The 18919-nt window shown below is 33.4% G+C and overlaps 1 protein-coding gene across 1 annotated transcript; it reads right to left on the reverse strand.

Annotated features, from left to right (window-relative positions):
* Positions 1-1918: 1918 nt before the first annotated feature.
* On the reverse strand, positions 1919-8730 carry LOC108479623 (cation-chloride cotransporter 1). The gene is made up of 13 exons (XM_017782338.2): positions 8020-8730; positions 7792-7941; positions 7520-7598; positions 6927-7018; positions 5985-6099; positions 5669-5769; positions 5443-5504; positions 5063-5287; positions 4811-4925; positions 4179-4373; positions 3657-4057; positions 3354-3515; positions 1919-3223 (listed from the first exon to the last, which is right to left on the reverse strand). The coding sequence occupies exons 1-13, from the start codon at positions 8172-8174 to the stop codon at positions 2133-2135; spliced, it is 2943 nt and encodes a 980-aa protein (XP_017637827.1). The 5' UTR covers positions 8175-8730; the 3' UTR covers positions 1919-2132.
* Positions 8731-18919: the final 10189 nt, after the last annotated feature.

Raw genomic sequence — 18919 nt, forward strand, 5'->3', positions numbered from 1 at the left:
CTCAGCCATACACTCTTTGGCACCACCACCTGCTTAGTCAGAGTACACAAGGAAATATCCTATCCTAGTAAAAATCTTGCTTCTCTTGCAAAATTCTAACAGGACAAAAACGTTCACCACGCCCTAGTATGCCACAAAGAAAACAAGACAACGTGAGCTTTTAGCACGCAAAACTCACATAAGTCTATGTCCCATTTGGCAATCTTCTTCTTTCACTTCAGCGGTTTCTGAATGTCGAATCTGACTCTAATCCTCATTATTCCTTTATACCCCAAAGAAACAACTTTCATATCATACTCAAGAAACAACCCTATGAAATTTCTCATCCATTTTGCCATTAACTCAGACATAAATCCATGTGGTAAATCTTGAACTAAGACCTAAAAATCCACATTAAACAGTGGCACAGTTTTAGGATCATCCCCATCTCTTAGTCTGCACATAACTATACGATCCGTATCCACCTTATGATATAATCAAAAAAGAAATCTGCCTTTATTTAGATCCAAGATAGAAATGCCCCCTATTGGATGCCAAACATTTTCCAACGTCACTCGCATTGATTGAAAATTAACCACACTCGATATCAAAAAAGAGCCCATAAAACAGTTTTCAAAAGAGGCCCTTAGATCTAATCTCTCTGAAGCCAACTGCACCACCACCATCTCCTCATCTTCAAGAGATAAATCAGCAAAATTTCCTTCCACATTTGCCATCCTCTAACCCAATCCCAGAAACTGTAAATAGTGAAATAGAAAAACTAAAAGAAAACTGAAACAACCAAATCAATCAAAGAAACGAAAGACAAATAGATGAAAAGAACCAAAACTTGCTATAAAAGCAAAGGAAAACGTGCTATAAAGCAGAGCAACCCAATTTTCCAACCTAATTCTATGTTACATGGTGTTTTAATTAAAATATATATAATTTTATCATATATTTATATCAATTTTAAAAATTATAAAAATAGAAATAATTATATAAAAGATTCAAAAATATATAATAAAAAAAGTATAAAAATAAAAATTCATTAATTCCATAAAATAATTAAATGCTTTTAACCATAAAAATCTAACAATTTTTTGGATGTTCATCATGTGAGAAAAGAAAGAATTAAGTTCTCTTATATTTTTTTCACAATAATCTAAACAAAAACAATCTCAAAATTGTTTACAATCTCCTTTAATTAAAATTTTTCCAAATTACGACGTCAATGACTACCATGCTCCACCGTCAGTTACCACTTACCTATAATCATTTGAGTCCAAATTCATCATTCTCTTGTTTTACATCCCCTTTTTTCATTTTCAACATTTATTTTTTCAAAAAAACACTAGATTTTTGTAGATCTATAAATAAATATCGAAACTTTAACACCAAATTTAAGTGTTTCTCACTGTCAAATCCTCTTCAAGTTTCAGTATATTCTTCCCCTCTTTATAAGCTTCTCTTTCATTATTTAGATCAACCAAGCAATACCCAAAAGATCCATTCTTACTTTGATCGAAATTTGGGTTGATGATTTTTTATATTTTTTTTGTTGGTGTATAGTGTAAATAATTATGGTAAGATTACGCATGTGGTAATGGAGACAAAAAATTTAGCTATTGTAGTTTGTATTGGAAAGAAAGAGTGGGGAAGAAGATGGTGGAGAGAGGAAGAGAGAAGGTGAGAAAAATGAATTAAAATAATTTTATTAATTAAATTAAATGTTAATAAATATATTTTTAAGTAAAAATAATTTAAGTAATATTTTTATGAAAATATGAAGTCCACTATGTGACATTCTCTAATTGGTTGAAAAAATATATTTTAAAGTCAATCAACTTTTGGACTAAAAACCATATCAGAAGGATATTTCAGGTATCAAATTGAGACAAAATAAAGTTTAAATACCAAAATGGAAAAATAAGTACACTTTGAGGACCCAATAGTGAATTAAGCCTTATATTAATATTATAATAAACTACTACTATTTTTAAAGAAAAGAAAGTAAACAAAATAAAATAATGCCATTGGTCAGAATGGCAGAAAAAGAATGAATGCAACACTTTGACAAGATGGGAATAGAGGGCAAAGCCTATATGCACAGTAACACAAATACAGTCTCCATTGAATAATCAAACCAGAAACTATGTGAATAAAGTTACAACATCTCTACGATACCCTCTTACCATCAAAAGTCTGGGCAAATTATCGACCAACAAATCCATGCATTCCATGTAGCAGTATGCTGGGTGGCTCACAGGAGGTGGCGGCAAGCTTACAAGCACAACCGCAGCCATTCTAGAATATCTTAATATCGTTGAATTCAGCTTCAAAGTTGTATATAGAAACTTCTCCACTTGTTGCTCATTCACAATTACAGGCTTTCCATCAGCCATTAATGGGGTCCCTTCTTTCTTTGCTGTTTCCTTTATTTCTGCCAAGTAATCAGCCACCCGTTGCTGAGCAGCGGTAAACGCCTCTTTTGACTCATCTGGCTGAGATCCATTCTCTGGTTGTACATCCCATGACTTGATCGCTATAACAAACACTTCAGCCTGCATCCGAAGATCATATAGAAACTTCTTCACATCAGCCTTGAGGCCCTCTGCATCGGTATCCTCTTCCGCAATGCAGAAGACCTGAATCTTACAGCTCTCGAAGCTCTCTTTCGTAAGAAGAAGCTGTGACAGAAGAAGCATGAGACCACCATCTCTCACAATCCAATACAAATCAATGGTACCATACTGCCTTTGATACTCATTGGGCCATTCATCCAGGCCCTTGACAATGACAACTGCCTTATTTGCAACAATACAGTCGTTAATTATACCAACAAATCTGCCTGGGATTTCTTTTAGGTTCTCACGACGCCATATTTCTGGGTATCGCATCACTACAATATTGGGCTTAAGGTTGCCGAGACCCATTGTCTGCACAACTCCACGGAAGCCTTCACTCATATTGGGTGCCACAACTATTTCTGCAACACCTTCACAATTCTTGTAGTTAATGTAGGTATCAAGCTGTTTGCAGGCAGCCTTGGCATCTTCAGCACGTTCATGATAGTCCCCATCTAGTATATTGATAAATATGGACATTCCACGGCCTTTCTTCTTCATGCAGTTAGCAAAGTCGGCAAGTTTTGGATGGCAAGGTACATTTTCTGGCAGCTTACCCCAAGGCCGGCAGAATATAAGAGGAATGGGATACCAATTCTTTGGATGAACTTGGTTTGCTGCAAACAAAATGATACATCAACAGGAACGCAAGATGCAATACTCGTGTCTATATGCATAAAATACAAGTAGAGCATGCATATACATACAGAATGCAATTGGTAAAGATATGCATAATGTATGACGTACCTCCTAAAGATCTAAGGCTGCGAAGAGCTAGTTGAAAATAAGCACTTTTGAAACCATCCCCCCAGTCCCCAGCTTTTCCTTTAATGCTCACATAATAATATATCAGGCTTGCAAGGGCCAGAGACACTACAGTGAACGACCATGAGATCAAGAACATGATCACTGCAGCAAACAAAACAGCTGTGACCATTACTTTCCAATGAAATTATAATTAGCCAAATGCATGCCAATATACAGGATTTTTTCTTTTTCCAACTAGAAGGGGCACAAATTGTTAAATACAATGGATGCAATTTGGCCTACCAATACAAAGTGATGCTCCAAGGAGAGAGAAGCTCCAGTGATGAAATTTCCATCGAGGACGCCAACTGGGAGCATCTAGAAGATCTAGAAGGAAGCAGGACAAGTTCACACCAGAATAGCATAGAAGGAAAAACATGGTTACAGTTGGCGTGATAAGATCTAGGTTCCCAATAATCACACAACCCATACAGATGAAGGCAGTAAAAAGGGTAGCCATGTAAGGCTCACTCCCTTCTGCAACTTTGAAGTAATTGAGAACAGGAAGAATATCATCATTGCTTATTGCTGCGAGAAGGCGAGGGGCACCAGTCAAGCTTTGAAGCGCTGCACCTAAAGTTGAAAGAATAATTCCGATATGAATGATAGCTGGAAAAGGCCAAGCAATTGTAGCTGTAAGTAGCCTGCATCAAAAGTGGTTTAGCATTATGACAATACCATAATTCCTAAAGAAAAGAATGCAAAGGAGAAATGTTGCCGGCAGAATCCATGGAGAATTTTAGTGAGAAAAAGAAAAAATGATACCTGTCAGTCAAAAGCTTGTCTCTGGTGGCTACAGCTCCAAAAAGTAAGACGGAAACTAAATAGAGTCCAGTAGTAGTAAGTGTGGCAGCCAACGTCCCGATGGGGATAGAACGCTGGGTGTCTTTAAGTGAGGCGGACCGATTTGAACCAGCCATGATTCCTGTCACGGCTGGGAAAAAGAGACCGACCAAAGCACTGAAGAAACATAGAAATAAAAAGCAGTTAGAAACTATATGAAAGAAAAGAATCCATCACATCAGGCTTGAGACAAAATGTTGGTTAATGAATATCAAAACTTGATGGCAGGGGAACAACATTTTCCATCTTTGGATAGTTAGGTGGAGAAAGAGATTTGGAACAGCAGGATGGCCACCGATTAAGCTTAGGATCTGTTTCCTCCAAACTCCATTATCAAACAAGTTTCAATACAATTAGGTGAAAGTGTACTTATTGGTGCTTTATCTGTAGGATCAACAACAGGAATTGAACATAATCAAGAGAACCAGACGTTTGTCTAAAATTGTCCTCCAGAGATAATGCCTTATCCTTTGATCATGAACAATCAGAACACGAGCACTTTATAAAAATTTAACTCTAGTAATTACGAAGGTTGGAGCCTTGAAGATTCTTACTGAAAGTTCCAGTGCACATTTCCTTCAGCGTCAGGGATCCCAGCACTATTTGTATTCTTATAATCTGAACTCCAGTTATCTTTAAAGCTTTCTAAACTCAAGCCCGTAACTCCAGCTGTATCAAGCATCACAAGCAACATGTTTCACTTAGATTGACTTTGAGCAATAACATAGAGCTTGCAACAAGCAATATGCCACTGTTATGTTATATATATATATATAGAGAGAGAGAGAGACAGAAAGAACACTCACGTGCAGGATCATCCTTCTTAGCCAGAAAAATCCCAATGAATATGCAAAATATCGAGAATAAAACAGGTATAAGGAAAGCAGGTGCAACCCTATTGATCATTTTCACCCCACCAAACACAATAAAGCAAAGTATTATAGTCACAACAATCCCATAAATTTGCAAGTCGTGTGTACTTATACTTTGTATTGGTTCTGAGACTGTGCCATTGACCTTTGTAGTGGTCTCTGCATTGCAAGCAAGGTGATATTAGAAATGAATTGGTATAAAGTTCTTTTCAATACATTTGAATCTGTACCATGACTGTTACTACCAATAACCAATAAATACGGTACAGAACTAAGTTATCAGCAACTATGCTGTTGACAGCAGTAAACCTTACCAGTAAAAATCCCAGCAGAAGGAAGAGCTTTTAGAAAGGTTTCTACAGCTCCCAACACATAACTACAGGATAACCAAAAGCACAAAGAAGTTACCAGTATTAGCATGAGTAAAATGTTTTTAAATACATAACACATTAAGCTATCAAGGTAGCAGAACTCACTGTGAGCCATGCAGAAAATAGTATCATAAAAATAAAAAAGCAAAGAACCAGAAGATACACTCACAGAGCTCCTGCAACTGCATTGCCAAGAAAGAAACATAATCCAATGCTAACTCCAACCTCAGGACCAAGGGCGCGACCAATGAGATAATATGGACCACCACCCTAGTAGTAATTAACAAGAAATAATTAACAAGAAAGTCACTAGATTCCCGGCACAGAATTATTTAGTGAAAGAAATATCCAAAATCAAGGTAAGAACACCGGAATCCAACTCCAAAGTAATTCATTTGCCTAAGACATCACAATCTCTAAGATATGAGAGTCACATGAGATCTGAAAAATGACTGTCAAGGATATATAACTATAAGAATGTGTACCTTCATTGCACCATTGGTTGCAATAGCACTCAATGATATTCCTGTCAAGAAAGTACAAAGACCACAAAGTGATACCAGCAGCAGTGCATCACCAATGCCACCCATGCCAACAATCCTGCAATATGTTACAATTCAAGGGCATAAAATCAGAATAGGCTTCTTTTTTTTTTTTTTCCCCTAAGGGAAACCCTTTTATTAGACAACACAAAGAAAAGGACTCATGGATATATATATATATATCTGTACAGCATTAATAAAATAAAACATAACAATGTCCTGTGAAATTCATTTCTTGCAAAAGAAGCTCAGCTTAAAATTTAAATCCAGCACCATTAATTAGAAACAAAGAATGCATTCAATTTACATTTGCACATGCACTTCTGCACATTGGTGTTGTCAAGGGATGCGCATAGGCACAACTGCACCAGATAATAAAAGCATCTCAGACGCTTTTGGGCAACACCCATTTGATCAGGCACATGCCTAGTGCGCCTAGGCGCACCTTTTTTTGGAAGGCGAAAGGCATAAAAGAGCCCACCTAATTAAAGCTCTCTTCGATTTCTTTTGTTCTTACTTCTTTCATTAGATATACTTTTACTAGTAAGAAAAGGATAGTTTCAAACTCTGTATTTGAGTATTGAACAACAGACATGAACCACAAGAAAATCATGCATATCGACTAATTAAAAAATTGCGTGTTTAGTAGATAAACTAGATTATACTTTTGTGTTTATTATATATTTTAAGCCTTATTACATATATATACATATGTATACACACACAAACAGAAATTTGCACATAAACATATTAACCTTTACTTTACTCAGGCTAGCGCCTTTTTCGCGCCTTGCACCTGAGGTAATATAAGGATTCTAGTCCCGGACAACACTGTTGCATATACATGATAAGACAAACTAAACATCAAAAGAGATACTGACTTACCAAGAAAACCGGATATAGTAGATAATACCCAAAATACTTTGCAAGCATGGGACAAATACCCCCATCATTGTACCCATTTTGACAGCAGAAGGCTGCATGATATAAGCACAGAGCATGGAACAGCATGAGTAGGACGTAAGGTACAGTTTACTATGTTTTGTTAAGGACAAGGAATAAACAAAATTAAACAATGCTTAATAGTATTTCAACTCAGACAAACATAATTGACAGGCAAGCAGTAATTGAAGGAACCATTCCTAGCTTCAACATTCCACATAAATTAATTTCTAAATACTCTATCAAAATTTGGACATGATTGACATATACGCCTAGAAGGAAGGAAATCAAATTAGCTTTTTCAACAATTCTCTATACTAGAAAACAGAAAAGTGCTAAAAAGCTAATAACAGGGTAATATCACAAATCCATAGTATCACCCGTATTCTTCAAAGGATTCTTCTTTTATCAATGTATCATAGCTTGTTTTCTTTCGCTCAACAAAACAACATTGACATTGAAGATGAAACACAATGCCAACTAAAGAAGGATACCATGAGAGTAACCAATCAAGCTAAAGTGAAAGGAGCGGTTACCTTTGGTTGCCCACTGGTGATGGAAACATCTTCACCATCTCTAGGGCTCGAGAGTGCAGGAGCTTGCTCTCCTGTCATACTGGGAAACAAGTCAAACGCAGATAATAACTATAAGTTCAAAAATTCAAATGTAAAGGAAACTTGTCCAGCAACCGAAAATTAGTCATTAGGCAATTATACTTTGAAACATTAATCAGCAAGTACTAACACGAAGCAAACATCTTTCAATTATTGAGCACAAAATTGGAGAGTAAGCATTAACGAAAACTTACCTTTTAAGACCAAGAATACTCACAAGAGAATCAAAACCAAACAATTCCAACTTATGTTCCTGGTAAGGACCATTGGCTCCTCCATTTTCAGGATTCGAACCTTCCCTTCCATCAGAATCCAAGCTCCCTAGCGTTCCTGCGTTATTTTTCCTGCCAATATAATAGATAACTATAGAATAAGATAAACGAAAAAAAAATCAGTAAAAGAGAAAGAAAAGGGGTGATTACCTGACACAAGATTTGGAATCGGAGGAAGATCCAGGATCCATGGAAGACATCTCGAGGACGGCGCGATCGTGAGCCCCGACCGGGCTATATTTGCGGCCGCCTTTTCCATGAAAGGCTAAGTCTCCGCCGCCACCTTCTAAATCTCCATTGTCCATTTTTGGATTTTTATTTCAAAGCATATATCTTATAGATCTAATTCTTTTTATTGAGATCCAAAAAAGAAATGGCCAACCATCAAAAGATATAAACTAGAAAACCAGCCAAGCAATGCTGCAGCAGGAAGAGATCTGCGATTATATTTGAATTTTATTTTAACATTATAAGTAAATATATAAGGAGGCGTTTTTTTTCCTTTTCTTTATATAATAATTAAATCTGAAGAAACAACTCTGAACAGAAGCGAAGAGGAAACTTCAAATTATAAAAATTTGTAGCCCCCTTTTTCTTTTTTGTAGTCTTTTAAAGTCAGGTAAATATCAAAACCAAATATTTATGCGTTGAATTGAATCTTCAGTTCTTCATGTTTTCCTCCTAACATAATCGTTAATAATTACTACATGTTTTTCCATCTATTAGTTAATTAGATGAAATTATAGTTAAATTTTACTTAATAATATCAAGGTTGATTCAGGAAATTTTATTGGATATAAATATTCTCATAGACAATTTTTTTTTGTCTTTCTAGAAAAGCTTTTGACTGGTTGCAAAATGTTTAAGAGAATCGAAATATGTAAATAAACTTGTTACAAAATATATTTTAAAATATAATAATTTTAAAACTAACAAAGGTTTTACAGGTTTTTTTTGAAATTTTATTTTATACGTTGATGTAACAAATCATTAAAAGTATTTAAAATCTATAAAAATATAAAAATATTTTTAAATTTAAAAATTAATTAAATACTGACATGAGATCTATGTGAACATCTACACATGCCATATCAACAAAGTTAATTTTAAATCCATTTTAGATTATTTAAAAAATTATTAGAAAAGGAAAAAAATCATTACACCTAAACAATACAAGCACTAATACCAACTCACATAATCTCGAATTACCTTCTATTTTTATTAGAATTATATACAATTTCTACTATAAGGAAAATAGTCATACAAAAGGCTCATTAAAAACAAGTTAACATGCACAAAATATTTTCCTCATAAGAAAAATTATCTTCCAAAAATTAATTTTATACATAATCTAGTTTCTAAATGTATTAATATAATTCCTCCTATGATTCTTATAGAGTAGTGGTTAGATTTTCTTTCTAACATAGATTTAAACTCTATCATTCCTCCACGTAATGATAAAAATATTAAGATAACTTTTATATTTGTTGTAAATAATCTATCTATAAAAATTAATTATTAAAAGTCAAAATTTTAAATTTAAGTTTCATTTGTAGTCTATAACAATTAGTTTTTTAGTGGTGCTAGAAACACGGTTTTGAAATCCTATTTTCGATGTTCGAGTCCATAAATATTATTATTTAATATTTACAAGTCTAGTTTAGTAATATATTAAATTATGGTTTAGTAATTTTATTGAATTGATAGTTAATTAAGATAAAAGACTAAATTGTAAAAGTTATAAAATATATAACTATAATTTTTTTAATTACTAAAAAACAAAAATAGTAATTAGACTAATGTTTTAAATGGAAATTATACATTAGAGAACTTAGTGGACGTTAGGTGGCTTTTAGGGACTAAATTGAATAAAATAAAAAATTTTAGGAAACATTTAAAAAGTAAAATTGAACTGACTTATGCTTATAATGGAATACTGTAAGGTAATTGGAATTGATAATTTGAAATGAAATTATCGTATAGATCGGGAATTGAATCAAATAGAGGATAATCGAGGAAAAGGTAAAATTATGTATAAGTCCTCGATGTTTTATTTGTTTTTGTCTTTGTCAGGTAAGTTCATATGAGACTTAATGTCAGGTAAGTTCATATGAGACTTACTTTATTAATTCGTGAAATATTTGTATTATATGGTTTTGCTTTTTAGTTTGAATTGTTATGTATATAATGTTTTTGGCATCAAATGGACTAAATTGTAAAATATAAGATAGATGATAAATAAGAATAGATACATGGTATCGAATGGATGTGAAATTTTTATATGATTGAATGGCATGTATATGATGATGTTACAAGTTTTAAAATGTATATGGATTGCTATTTGAAATATGAAAAGTGTGTAAACGACTACAGGGTTTGAAATAATATGATAACGATAACAGTGCTCGTGTGAACTTAGTAAATGATTAGGATAAAAATGGCATGCTATTAGGGTCCCAAAAAGGAAAATGGATGTTTGATCAAGGGTTTATATGATGATTTGAGGTCCAGCATGTCTTGCGAATTCTTTGAAAGCTTCTGTGAGAAATCATCGAACCTAAATGAAAGGCTTGTGTGAGCCATTTCATAATGGAAGGCTTGTGTGAGCCAATTTTTTATATGACAACTTTTGTGATCATACAAGTCTAATATCCAAATTCAATTTAATTTAGTTCTTTGGGCGAAAATAAAAATGAAAACGACAATTAAAAAGAAATGAAATAGTTGAAATGTAAGGATTGAATCTGAATTGAATTGTTTATGTTAGAAAATTGAACATAGCTTGGTTAGTATATGGTATAAGATGGAAATGGTTGTATATGTATATGACTTTGGTATTATGTTTTGTTATGCAAATGAACTAACATGTTTATTGTATAGTTGTATTGTGTCACACCCCAAATCTGGATGATCCGAATTGAAGGCACGTAGACATGAAGTTGTCTGTTCTGACGCACTCTAGTAGCTAGTTTGCCAAATTGTAGCTTTTGGCGAATTAATGTTTTGGCGAAGTGAGTATCTGTCCATGAAAATATATCAGCATTTAGTCTTCGATGTGTTCTTCAGTAAAAGAAAGAATTCGATAAAAGAAAAGTAGGCCTTGTGTAGGTTACCGCCAAAGCTACAATAGGTTTAATTGTTCAAGCATTGTGAAGAGCAAGTCATGGTAACTAAATTTGGTTGTAAACCAACTAAATTGACTAGTCAAATAGCATATGGAAAAGACTTTTATTTATGTTTCTTCTGGATTCTGTTGGCCATTAGGAAAGGCATATTCTGAATTTCTTGACACTTGTCAAATTCCACTACACAGAAGTAAATTATATATGTCACATCCCAAAAACTAGGTTAGTAGAAATGGGGTTAGTGAAACCAATTAAGAGTGGTCACGTTCTGTTTTTGAGTTAAGATTGTGGAATTTTTGTCAAGAGAATCAATCTGGTTCCGTGGTTAGATGTTGTGTTTGTGTTAACAGTGGTCACATCATTTTTTTTTTACATTTTTGCTATTTTTGCCTAAACCTCTATCTTTTAATGTTTGGCTTAAAAATTAATTTCGTCCAACTATTGGCAAGAATAAGCCCATTGGTTTAGTGGTAAGGCTTTAACTGACCCAATGGTCCCAAGTTCAAGTTTCGTTGTGTCTAAAGCGGAATTTACTTTTATTTTTTATTTTCCATCATGGGCCACCCTAGTATTGGTTTGTTGGATTGATTTAAATTTCTAGTAGTTGGATAGGATAATTAAGAGTTGGTTGGATTTAGTAATATTTATCTTTATTTTTTTAAAAAAATAGTAATTATCTCAACAACCTCCTTTGCTTGTCGTCCCGCATTCTCACATTCCCTATTTGTTTCTTTTGATTTTTGACTCCTTGAAACTACTAAGAATTTCTTTTAATCATTGTTTCTATTCCCTTTTACTCTTTTCTTTTTTTCCCTCGCTCGTCTCTTTATTATACTTCTTTGGAGATCGTGCCCTTGCCTTGGTTCTTTTTGGTTTTGTTAAATTGATTTCTTGCCTCTATATTGCCATCAGCATTGTGGTGTCGTGTTCTTAATCAAGGGAGAGTTATGTCGTCTCGGTGTAAGTACTATTGTCTGTATCTTCTCTATTTATTTGATTAGTATCGTTTTCGCGTTCAAGATGGGTGAGTTAATGATTCGATAATCCACATTCTAACTGATTTGATAAATCTGATAGGTGAAGATTGTGGTTCACAAGACGTATTTCTAGCGAGTTAGGAGGTTTTAGGGACTATTGTTATGTTTTGGGTAAGTTTTGGAATGTTGAGAGGCTTATTTGCGTTTTTGGTTAAGATCTAAATTTAATCTGTTGTGGCCGAATTTGTGAGTGAATTCTTAGTAATTCGTGTTAATTAATCGATTTCCAAATGTTGGTTTAAGTATTAGAATCCTTACAGTGGTGTTAGGATCAGAAAAAAAAGGCGTGTAATAGAAAACTCAAAAAATAGTAAACGGCGTGATCCCTAAAAACCTACTATTGATGTCACACGGCTGCGTGATAGACTGTGTGTGTCATACGGCCTGGGTTAATTGGGCCATGTGGACTACACAAGTGTGTGTTAAGCCGTGTAAACCCATTTTTAAGAAATTTCCCTTAGGGTCATATTTATTCGTGATGAGTATTTAGCCACTTCATACCGTCCATACTGTAGAAATATGACTTGAAAACATGATATTTGATAATTTGATACTTTAAGTAATGTGGAAAAGGTATGTGAAATCTATATACATGATCTGTATATTGATAATTTTGATGGTATGTTCTATTTTGCTAAGTTTATATATGAGCGTATGATGTCTAATTATGTTATTTAGTATATCTCTAAATTTGTTATATGACCATGCATGTGACATTATGGCGAAACCAATTTGCTTTTGTTGAATTTGTGACACAATTGTTCTGCAAAAGTGTGGAATTTTTATGCCTTTTGATTTCTATTATTGTACAACTGCATGTCTTACATGCTTTTCATTTAGATTCTGTATTTACATGCCATTTCACATTGCATGGGGTTGAGATAATATTGTAAGGAGGAAGTTTTGAAAGTTTATTGATCTGCACTATCTGGTGATTTAACCACATTTTTATTTTGGCAATTTGACTGCAACTTTAATGGCTCGATCACATATATCTATTCTTGCAGCTTGGTTGTAATATGGTGGCTTGACCACATATATCTGATCTGGTAGTTTTAACTACAGCTCTTGTGGCATTGCCTACAATTATCTGTTGGTGTGTTTTTGGATAGAAGAGTTCTGGGGAACTCTAATTTGGTGTATAGCGGAGTTGGGTAGGAAGTTTTCTGAAAATATGCATTTTGTTTTCTGAAAACACCGCAGTGACATAATCATACATGCACAATTTTGCCATTTGAGTTTGATGAATTTCTCTGTAATATTTTAATCTGTTTATTATGTTATTTGTGTTTCTATTTGAGTTTTGTTACACACTGAGCTTGTTAGCTCACCTTTCTATATTTGAAATTTCAGGTAATCAACAAATTTAGGATCGGGTGGTGTGTTGGAGCTCGGATTATTTTCTCGATTAATTTAATAAGATAGTTTATGTTTTTAAATATTTTGAACTGTAAATTTGTTTTTAGACTTTATTTTCAGGTTTTGTTTTGTTAGTCACTTTTTGGTGTTTTTAACTTTAAACTACAAAATTGTACGATTTACCAAACTAAAACTTTGAAAATTTCTGCTGCAAAATTAAATGTTAAATTAAGTTCTTTTTTGAAAAATAAATATGTTTTGCACGTGTGTTTTTCTGAATAACATGTAAGAGTATTCAAAAATAATATAATTTGGAATCACATAGTTTTTGAAACTAGATTTCAAATTCTAGGTTTTCTTTTATTTTAAACAAACTAATGTAATTCCTCTAGATTCGATCGTAACGTCTAGGCTGAGTTTTGGGGTGTTACAATATATGTGTGTAAGAAGGCTTCGAGAGAAGGTTTCTTTTTCCTTCAGAATAACTCTTTAATATTTTCTTTTTCTTAAGTATTAAATGTTATTTGTTGGTTGCTCTTCTTATGTAAGCTAGAAGCTAAGGATTATTGGAAAATACAGAGATGTTTCATCTCCTGGTAAGTTTGATAACTTTGCATGTTAAGAGTAAGGATGCCATGAAGTATATGGGTATTAAGTTACAAATAAAAAACCTTACATGAGGATTTTCTATAAAAGAAATGTTGGCAATCTATCTGTAAATGGGTTTAATGGTGAATTCATGTTTTTTAAGCAATTGTTGCTATTGGTTTGAATTAGATGTCTGAATCTAGAACTAGTAGCAACGGTAGGTGAGTATCATGTGAGTCCTTAATATTGACTCTTACAAGTCTTTCTAGATAAGTCTCTTATGATCAATGTTCCAAAAATGGTGAATGAGTACATGAACGATTGCTAGAAAATAAGTATATATTCCTAACCGCTATCAGACGTACTAACGTCCAAAGTGTGAATACTGTAATTCCTAACCGCTATCGGACGTACTAAAGTCCAGAGTGTGAATACTGCAACTAAAGATATAAAATTGAAGCGGTGTCCGCAAGTCTACAGGTCAGGTTGTAATATAGTTTTTACAACGGAGTCAATAAGTTCTCCAAGGATCATACCCAAAGGAGGCGAGTACTAAAGTATATTAAACTAAACGTAAATAGATCTTATTAGTACTTTAGATAAATTATATTACGACAAAACATAAAGTAAAGAATTTAGGTTTTGTAAGAAAAGAACAAAACATGCATAAAATAATGAAAACGAAAAACTAATGTGTAACTAAACCAAATCTAAGTATGAGTGATTAGCTCGCTTCAGTGGTCATAACTAATTCCTATTTTTGGTTTTTACTCAATCAACTAGTTGTTACCCTAGCAGGATCTCTCGATCTTCCACTAAACTAACTAGTCAGCAAGAACTATTTATTTATCGACCTCACAATTCAGATCGGATTGGGGTAAGGGCTTCACGGATAGACAATATCAATTTTGGGTTAATTCCCACCTAGATGACTTCCTAAGGTTGTCGGGCCTAGGGTTTAAGTTTTTCCTATCCCAAACAATTGATTCCCTAAGAAAACCTTACATAGATATTAATTAATCACACCTCCACTCACTAATCCCCTATAAAAAGATTAGTTCCTCATGGGTCTCATAAGCAATATAAACGTGATAAAAAAAGTATCATGAATAATGAGTCAAGAATAAAAGTTTAAGAAGAAATCCTAATTGTATTGATTGATTGAAGCGCAGAAATCTACAAAGTGTTTGGTTGAATCCACAAATCAGATTTTCCAAATGTCATGAATAAAAACAAACTGAAATAAATCCTAAGTTCCTAAGTCTAAAAAAAAATAAAAATTGAAAACTAAATTGAAAGAAAAATTTTAAGTTACAGAAGAGGTCTATTCTCAAGTGTTTAATGAGCCTATTTATAATGTTAGGGTTGGTCGTCGTCCTTAGCCCTAGGTCGGCTAACATTTTTACATTAATTTTCATTGTATGGACCAAAATGCCCTCAGCTCATTAATGCTTTCATGTACAGGGCCGATGTCACGGCATCCATTGCCTGTGTCACGACACTGAAGGCAATTTGCTTGGCTCAAGCTCAGCTTCAAAGGTGTGTCGTGACAGACTTGGTATTTTGGCACTCTGTTCCCTATGTTGCGACATTGAACTCCTCATGTTGCAACATTGTGACCAACCTTGAGTCCTCATACCTTTGAATAGTGTCCTACATACTTATTAAATATGCTAGTCTTCCCTTAGGCCTCCTTCAGACCCTAAGGTCATAAAATGACTCAATTACACTTTTTATTAAATGAAAACTAAGATTGGAAAAACTAAATAAAACATAATAAATTTGCTCATATTTAAGCTCCTTAAGTATAAAAACTAGTTTAATCTGTTACAACGAATTGCGATAGATCAATTCCTGATATAGGTTCTTGTGAGTGTAGAATATGATGAATTGTGTGTATAGGTGTATGACCAACTATGTGTGTGTGCTTAGAATGAGTACTATGTGATGTGATTGTATTGATGCGTATGAAGCATATGTTAAAGTATAATTTGGTTAAGAAAATGAGTTAGCCTACCTGAATATTATTTATTTTGGATATGTGATGTGAGATTAAAAATGTTTAGGAATGGGGTGTATTTGGGTGTAAAAAGGTTGTAATGTAAGTTTGGTCACTGCAGTGGTATTCGATAAAGTCCGTCAGGATAGTAAACATGAATTCTAACATGAAAATTCTATAGAAAAGTCCATGGTCATGGCACATTTTGGAAAGGGCAGATAAGCCAAATTTATTGACTGGGTTCTCTGTGTGTCCTAGGGCGATGATGGGCAAACCTCACGCGATGCGAGTTTAGGATAATCCATATTACAAACATGATAGTTCATGAGGCGCCTAGGTGGCATTCTGTTAACTTTTATGGCATATTTTAATTTGGCCATTGTGGCATTTTGCTAGCATTTGTGGCGTACTCTATATATTGCCTTTGTGGTATATTTTGTATGTTGCCCTTGTGGCGTTCTGTCTGGACCTTGTGGCATGCTTTGGTAAGTCCATGTTAAATATATAATCTGTTTGAAGTTTTAGTGTGAGAAGTTCTGTGATCAAATCGAATAAGTTTTAAAGGAAGTTTTTTAAAAAGAAGTATGATTCAGTATGTTCAGAGAAAGTATCCGTCGTGGTTATTTGTTAGTTTAATATATGGGCGCGTTCAATATAAGAGTTCATCAGTTTGAGTTACCTATGCTATTAAGGTTGAAATTTTGAGCTATCTGATGATCATTGTGTCTCTATATTATCATGTTTTTTTTTTCTAAAATATGATGGAATTTGATTTGTTTGTTATATTGGATGTCTTGTGCTTGTAACAAAGATGTGTATAATTCTTTTGAACAATCTGGAGGGTTCCTCATCAATCATGAGTTTGTATTAGGTTAAATTAGGGTAAGGTCTATGATCTGTCGTAATACGGTGTAATAGATTAAACTAGTTTTCGTGTTCAAGGAGCTTGAATACAAGCAATTTTAGTATGTTTTATTTATGTTTTCTTTGCTTAGTTAAATTCAATAAAAATTACATTTTGAGTCTTTTACTGACCTTAGGGGTCGGATGAGGCCTAAAGGCAAGCTAACATTCTTAGTAAATATGCAGGAGTCCATTCAAAGGCATAGGAGCTCCAAGCTGGTCACTATGTTGCAACACGGGGAGTTTGATGTCGCAATATAGGGAGCAGAATGAGATTTTTAAGGGCAATTGGGGTCTTTTACAACCTAAAGCCTTAATTGACATTATAAACGAAAGTGCACTTTAGTCTTTTAGATTTTTGGCCTATATAAACAACATTATAACCTTATTCAAGAGGACTTTAACCTAAACAATATTATTTAACTTTTAGTTTTTAGTTTTCTTTGTAAATTAGATTTTATTTTTAGTTTTTCATTCAAGTTATTTTCATTGTTCTTCACAATGATTGTGGATCTTCAACACTATCAACAGATTTCAATTTTTGTACTTAAATTTTTAATCAGGATTTAATTTCTACTCTTTTACTTTATTTGTTAATATTATTATGATGTTTACATTCAATTTAGAGTTTGAATTTATTATGTCCATGGGTAACTAAATTTGTAGGGAGATTAACAAGTGGATATGGAAATTAATAATTGTTTTAAGGTTTCTTAGCATATTACTTGGCTGGGAAAGAAAGAACTTAAACTGTAGGCTTGACAACCCTAGGAAGTCATTTAGGTAGATATGAACCCGAGATTGGAATAGTCTAACGTGAAAACCTTAACCCAACCTGGTCTGACCTGTGATATCGAGAGATAAGTAGTACTTGCCGACTCATTAGGTTAGTAGAAGGCTGAGAGGCCCTGCTAGGTTAATGACTAGATGATTGAATAGAACCCTAAGTTAGAGGTTCATTAGGAACACTGAAGTGAGTTGGTTTACCATTTTTATTCTTGATATGTAACAGTCCGGTTTTAGCTAAATTGAAATAGTGGTTTCAGAACCACAAATCCGATGTCAAAAATTATTTTACTATTATTTTTGGTGTTTATAGCATGTGAATATATATGTGTGAAAATGTCATGAGCTAATTTTATCGTTTAATAGTTCAATTTAAGAAAAATGACTAAATCGCGTAAAATGCAAAGTGTTATTCTATTAGCTACAGGTGTTTAATAGCTATAGAACCCTAAAGTTTAGGTACTTATGTGGTAAATAGCCCAATAATGAGTTAGTGGATTATATTTGGTTTGGCATTATTGAAATATTGAATTAATATTAAGGCTAACTTAGTAATTAGTATATTAAAGGTTAATTATAATAAAACAAAATTCATAAATGGTATTCATCTTCTCCAAATAGAAAACCAAAACCGATTCTATTAAAGAAATTAGGGCTTAGATTCGGCACCTCTATTTTCAAGTAATTAGGTATGTTTTGAGTTCGGTTTTAATGATTTCTATGTTTTTGAGATCGTTGCAAATAGTACTGGCTAGCCTAGGGACTAATTTGCAAAACTGTTAAAGATTTTGAATGTTTCCATTGATGAATATGTATGAGTTTTGATGATTATGATAAATTATGAATATTTGATGTTAGTTAAATAAGTTTTGTTAAGTGATTTTTAGTGAAAATGCAATTTAGGGGCTAAATTGAGAAATGTTAAAAATGTGTGGTTGAATTGTGAAATAAATGAAAATTATGGTTTGATAGGGGCATTACGGTAATTTGGATTGCATGGGTTAGTCTTAAATTTCATGAATTTGTGATTTTATGAAATAAGGACTAAATTGTGAAAATGGAAGAAGTTTAGGGGTAAAAGAGTAAATATGCCTTAAAGATTGTTTTGGACTAAATTGAATGAATAGATGGTTGAATAAGTTAATTTTGAATACAATTAGATCAAGAAAGGTGGAATTCAGACCTAGATCGGGGGGAAACGAAAGTTATCGAATAATCGATTCGATTCGTCGTGTTAACATCCAAGGTAAGTT

This window comes from Gossypium arboreum, chromosome 12, assembly GCF_025698485.1.
Source record: "Gossypium arboreum isolate Shixiya-1 chromosome 12, ASM2569848v2, whole genome shotgun sequence".
Taxonomy (NCBI): Eukaryota; Viridiplantae; Streptophyta; class Magnoliopsida; order Malvales; family Malvaceae; genus Gossypium; species Gossypium arboreum.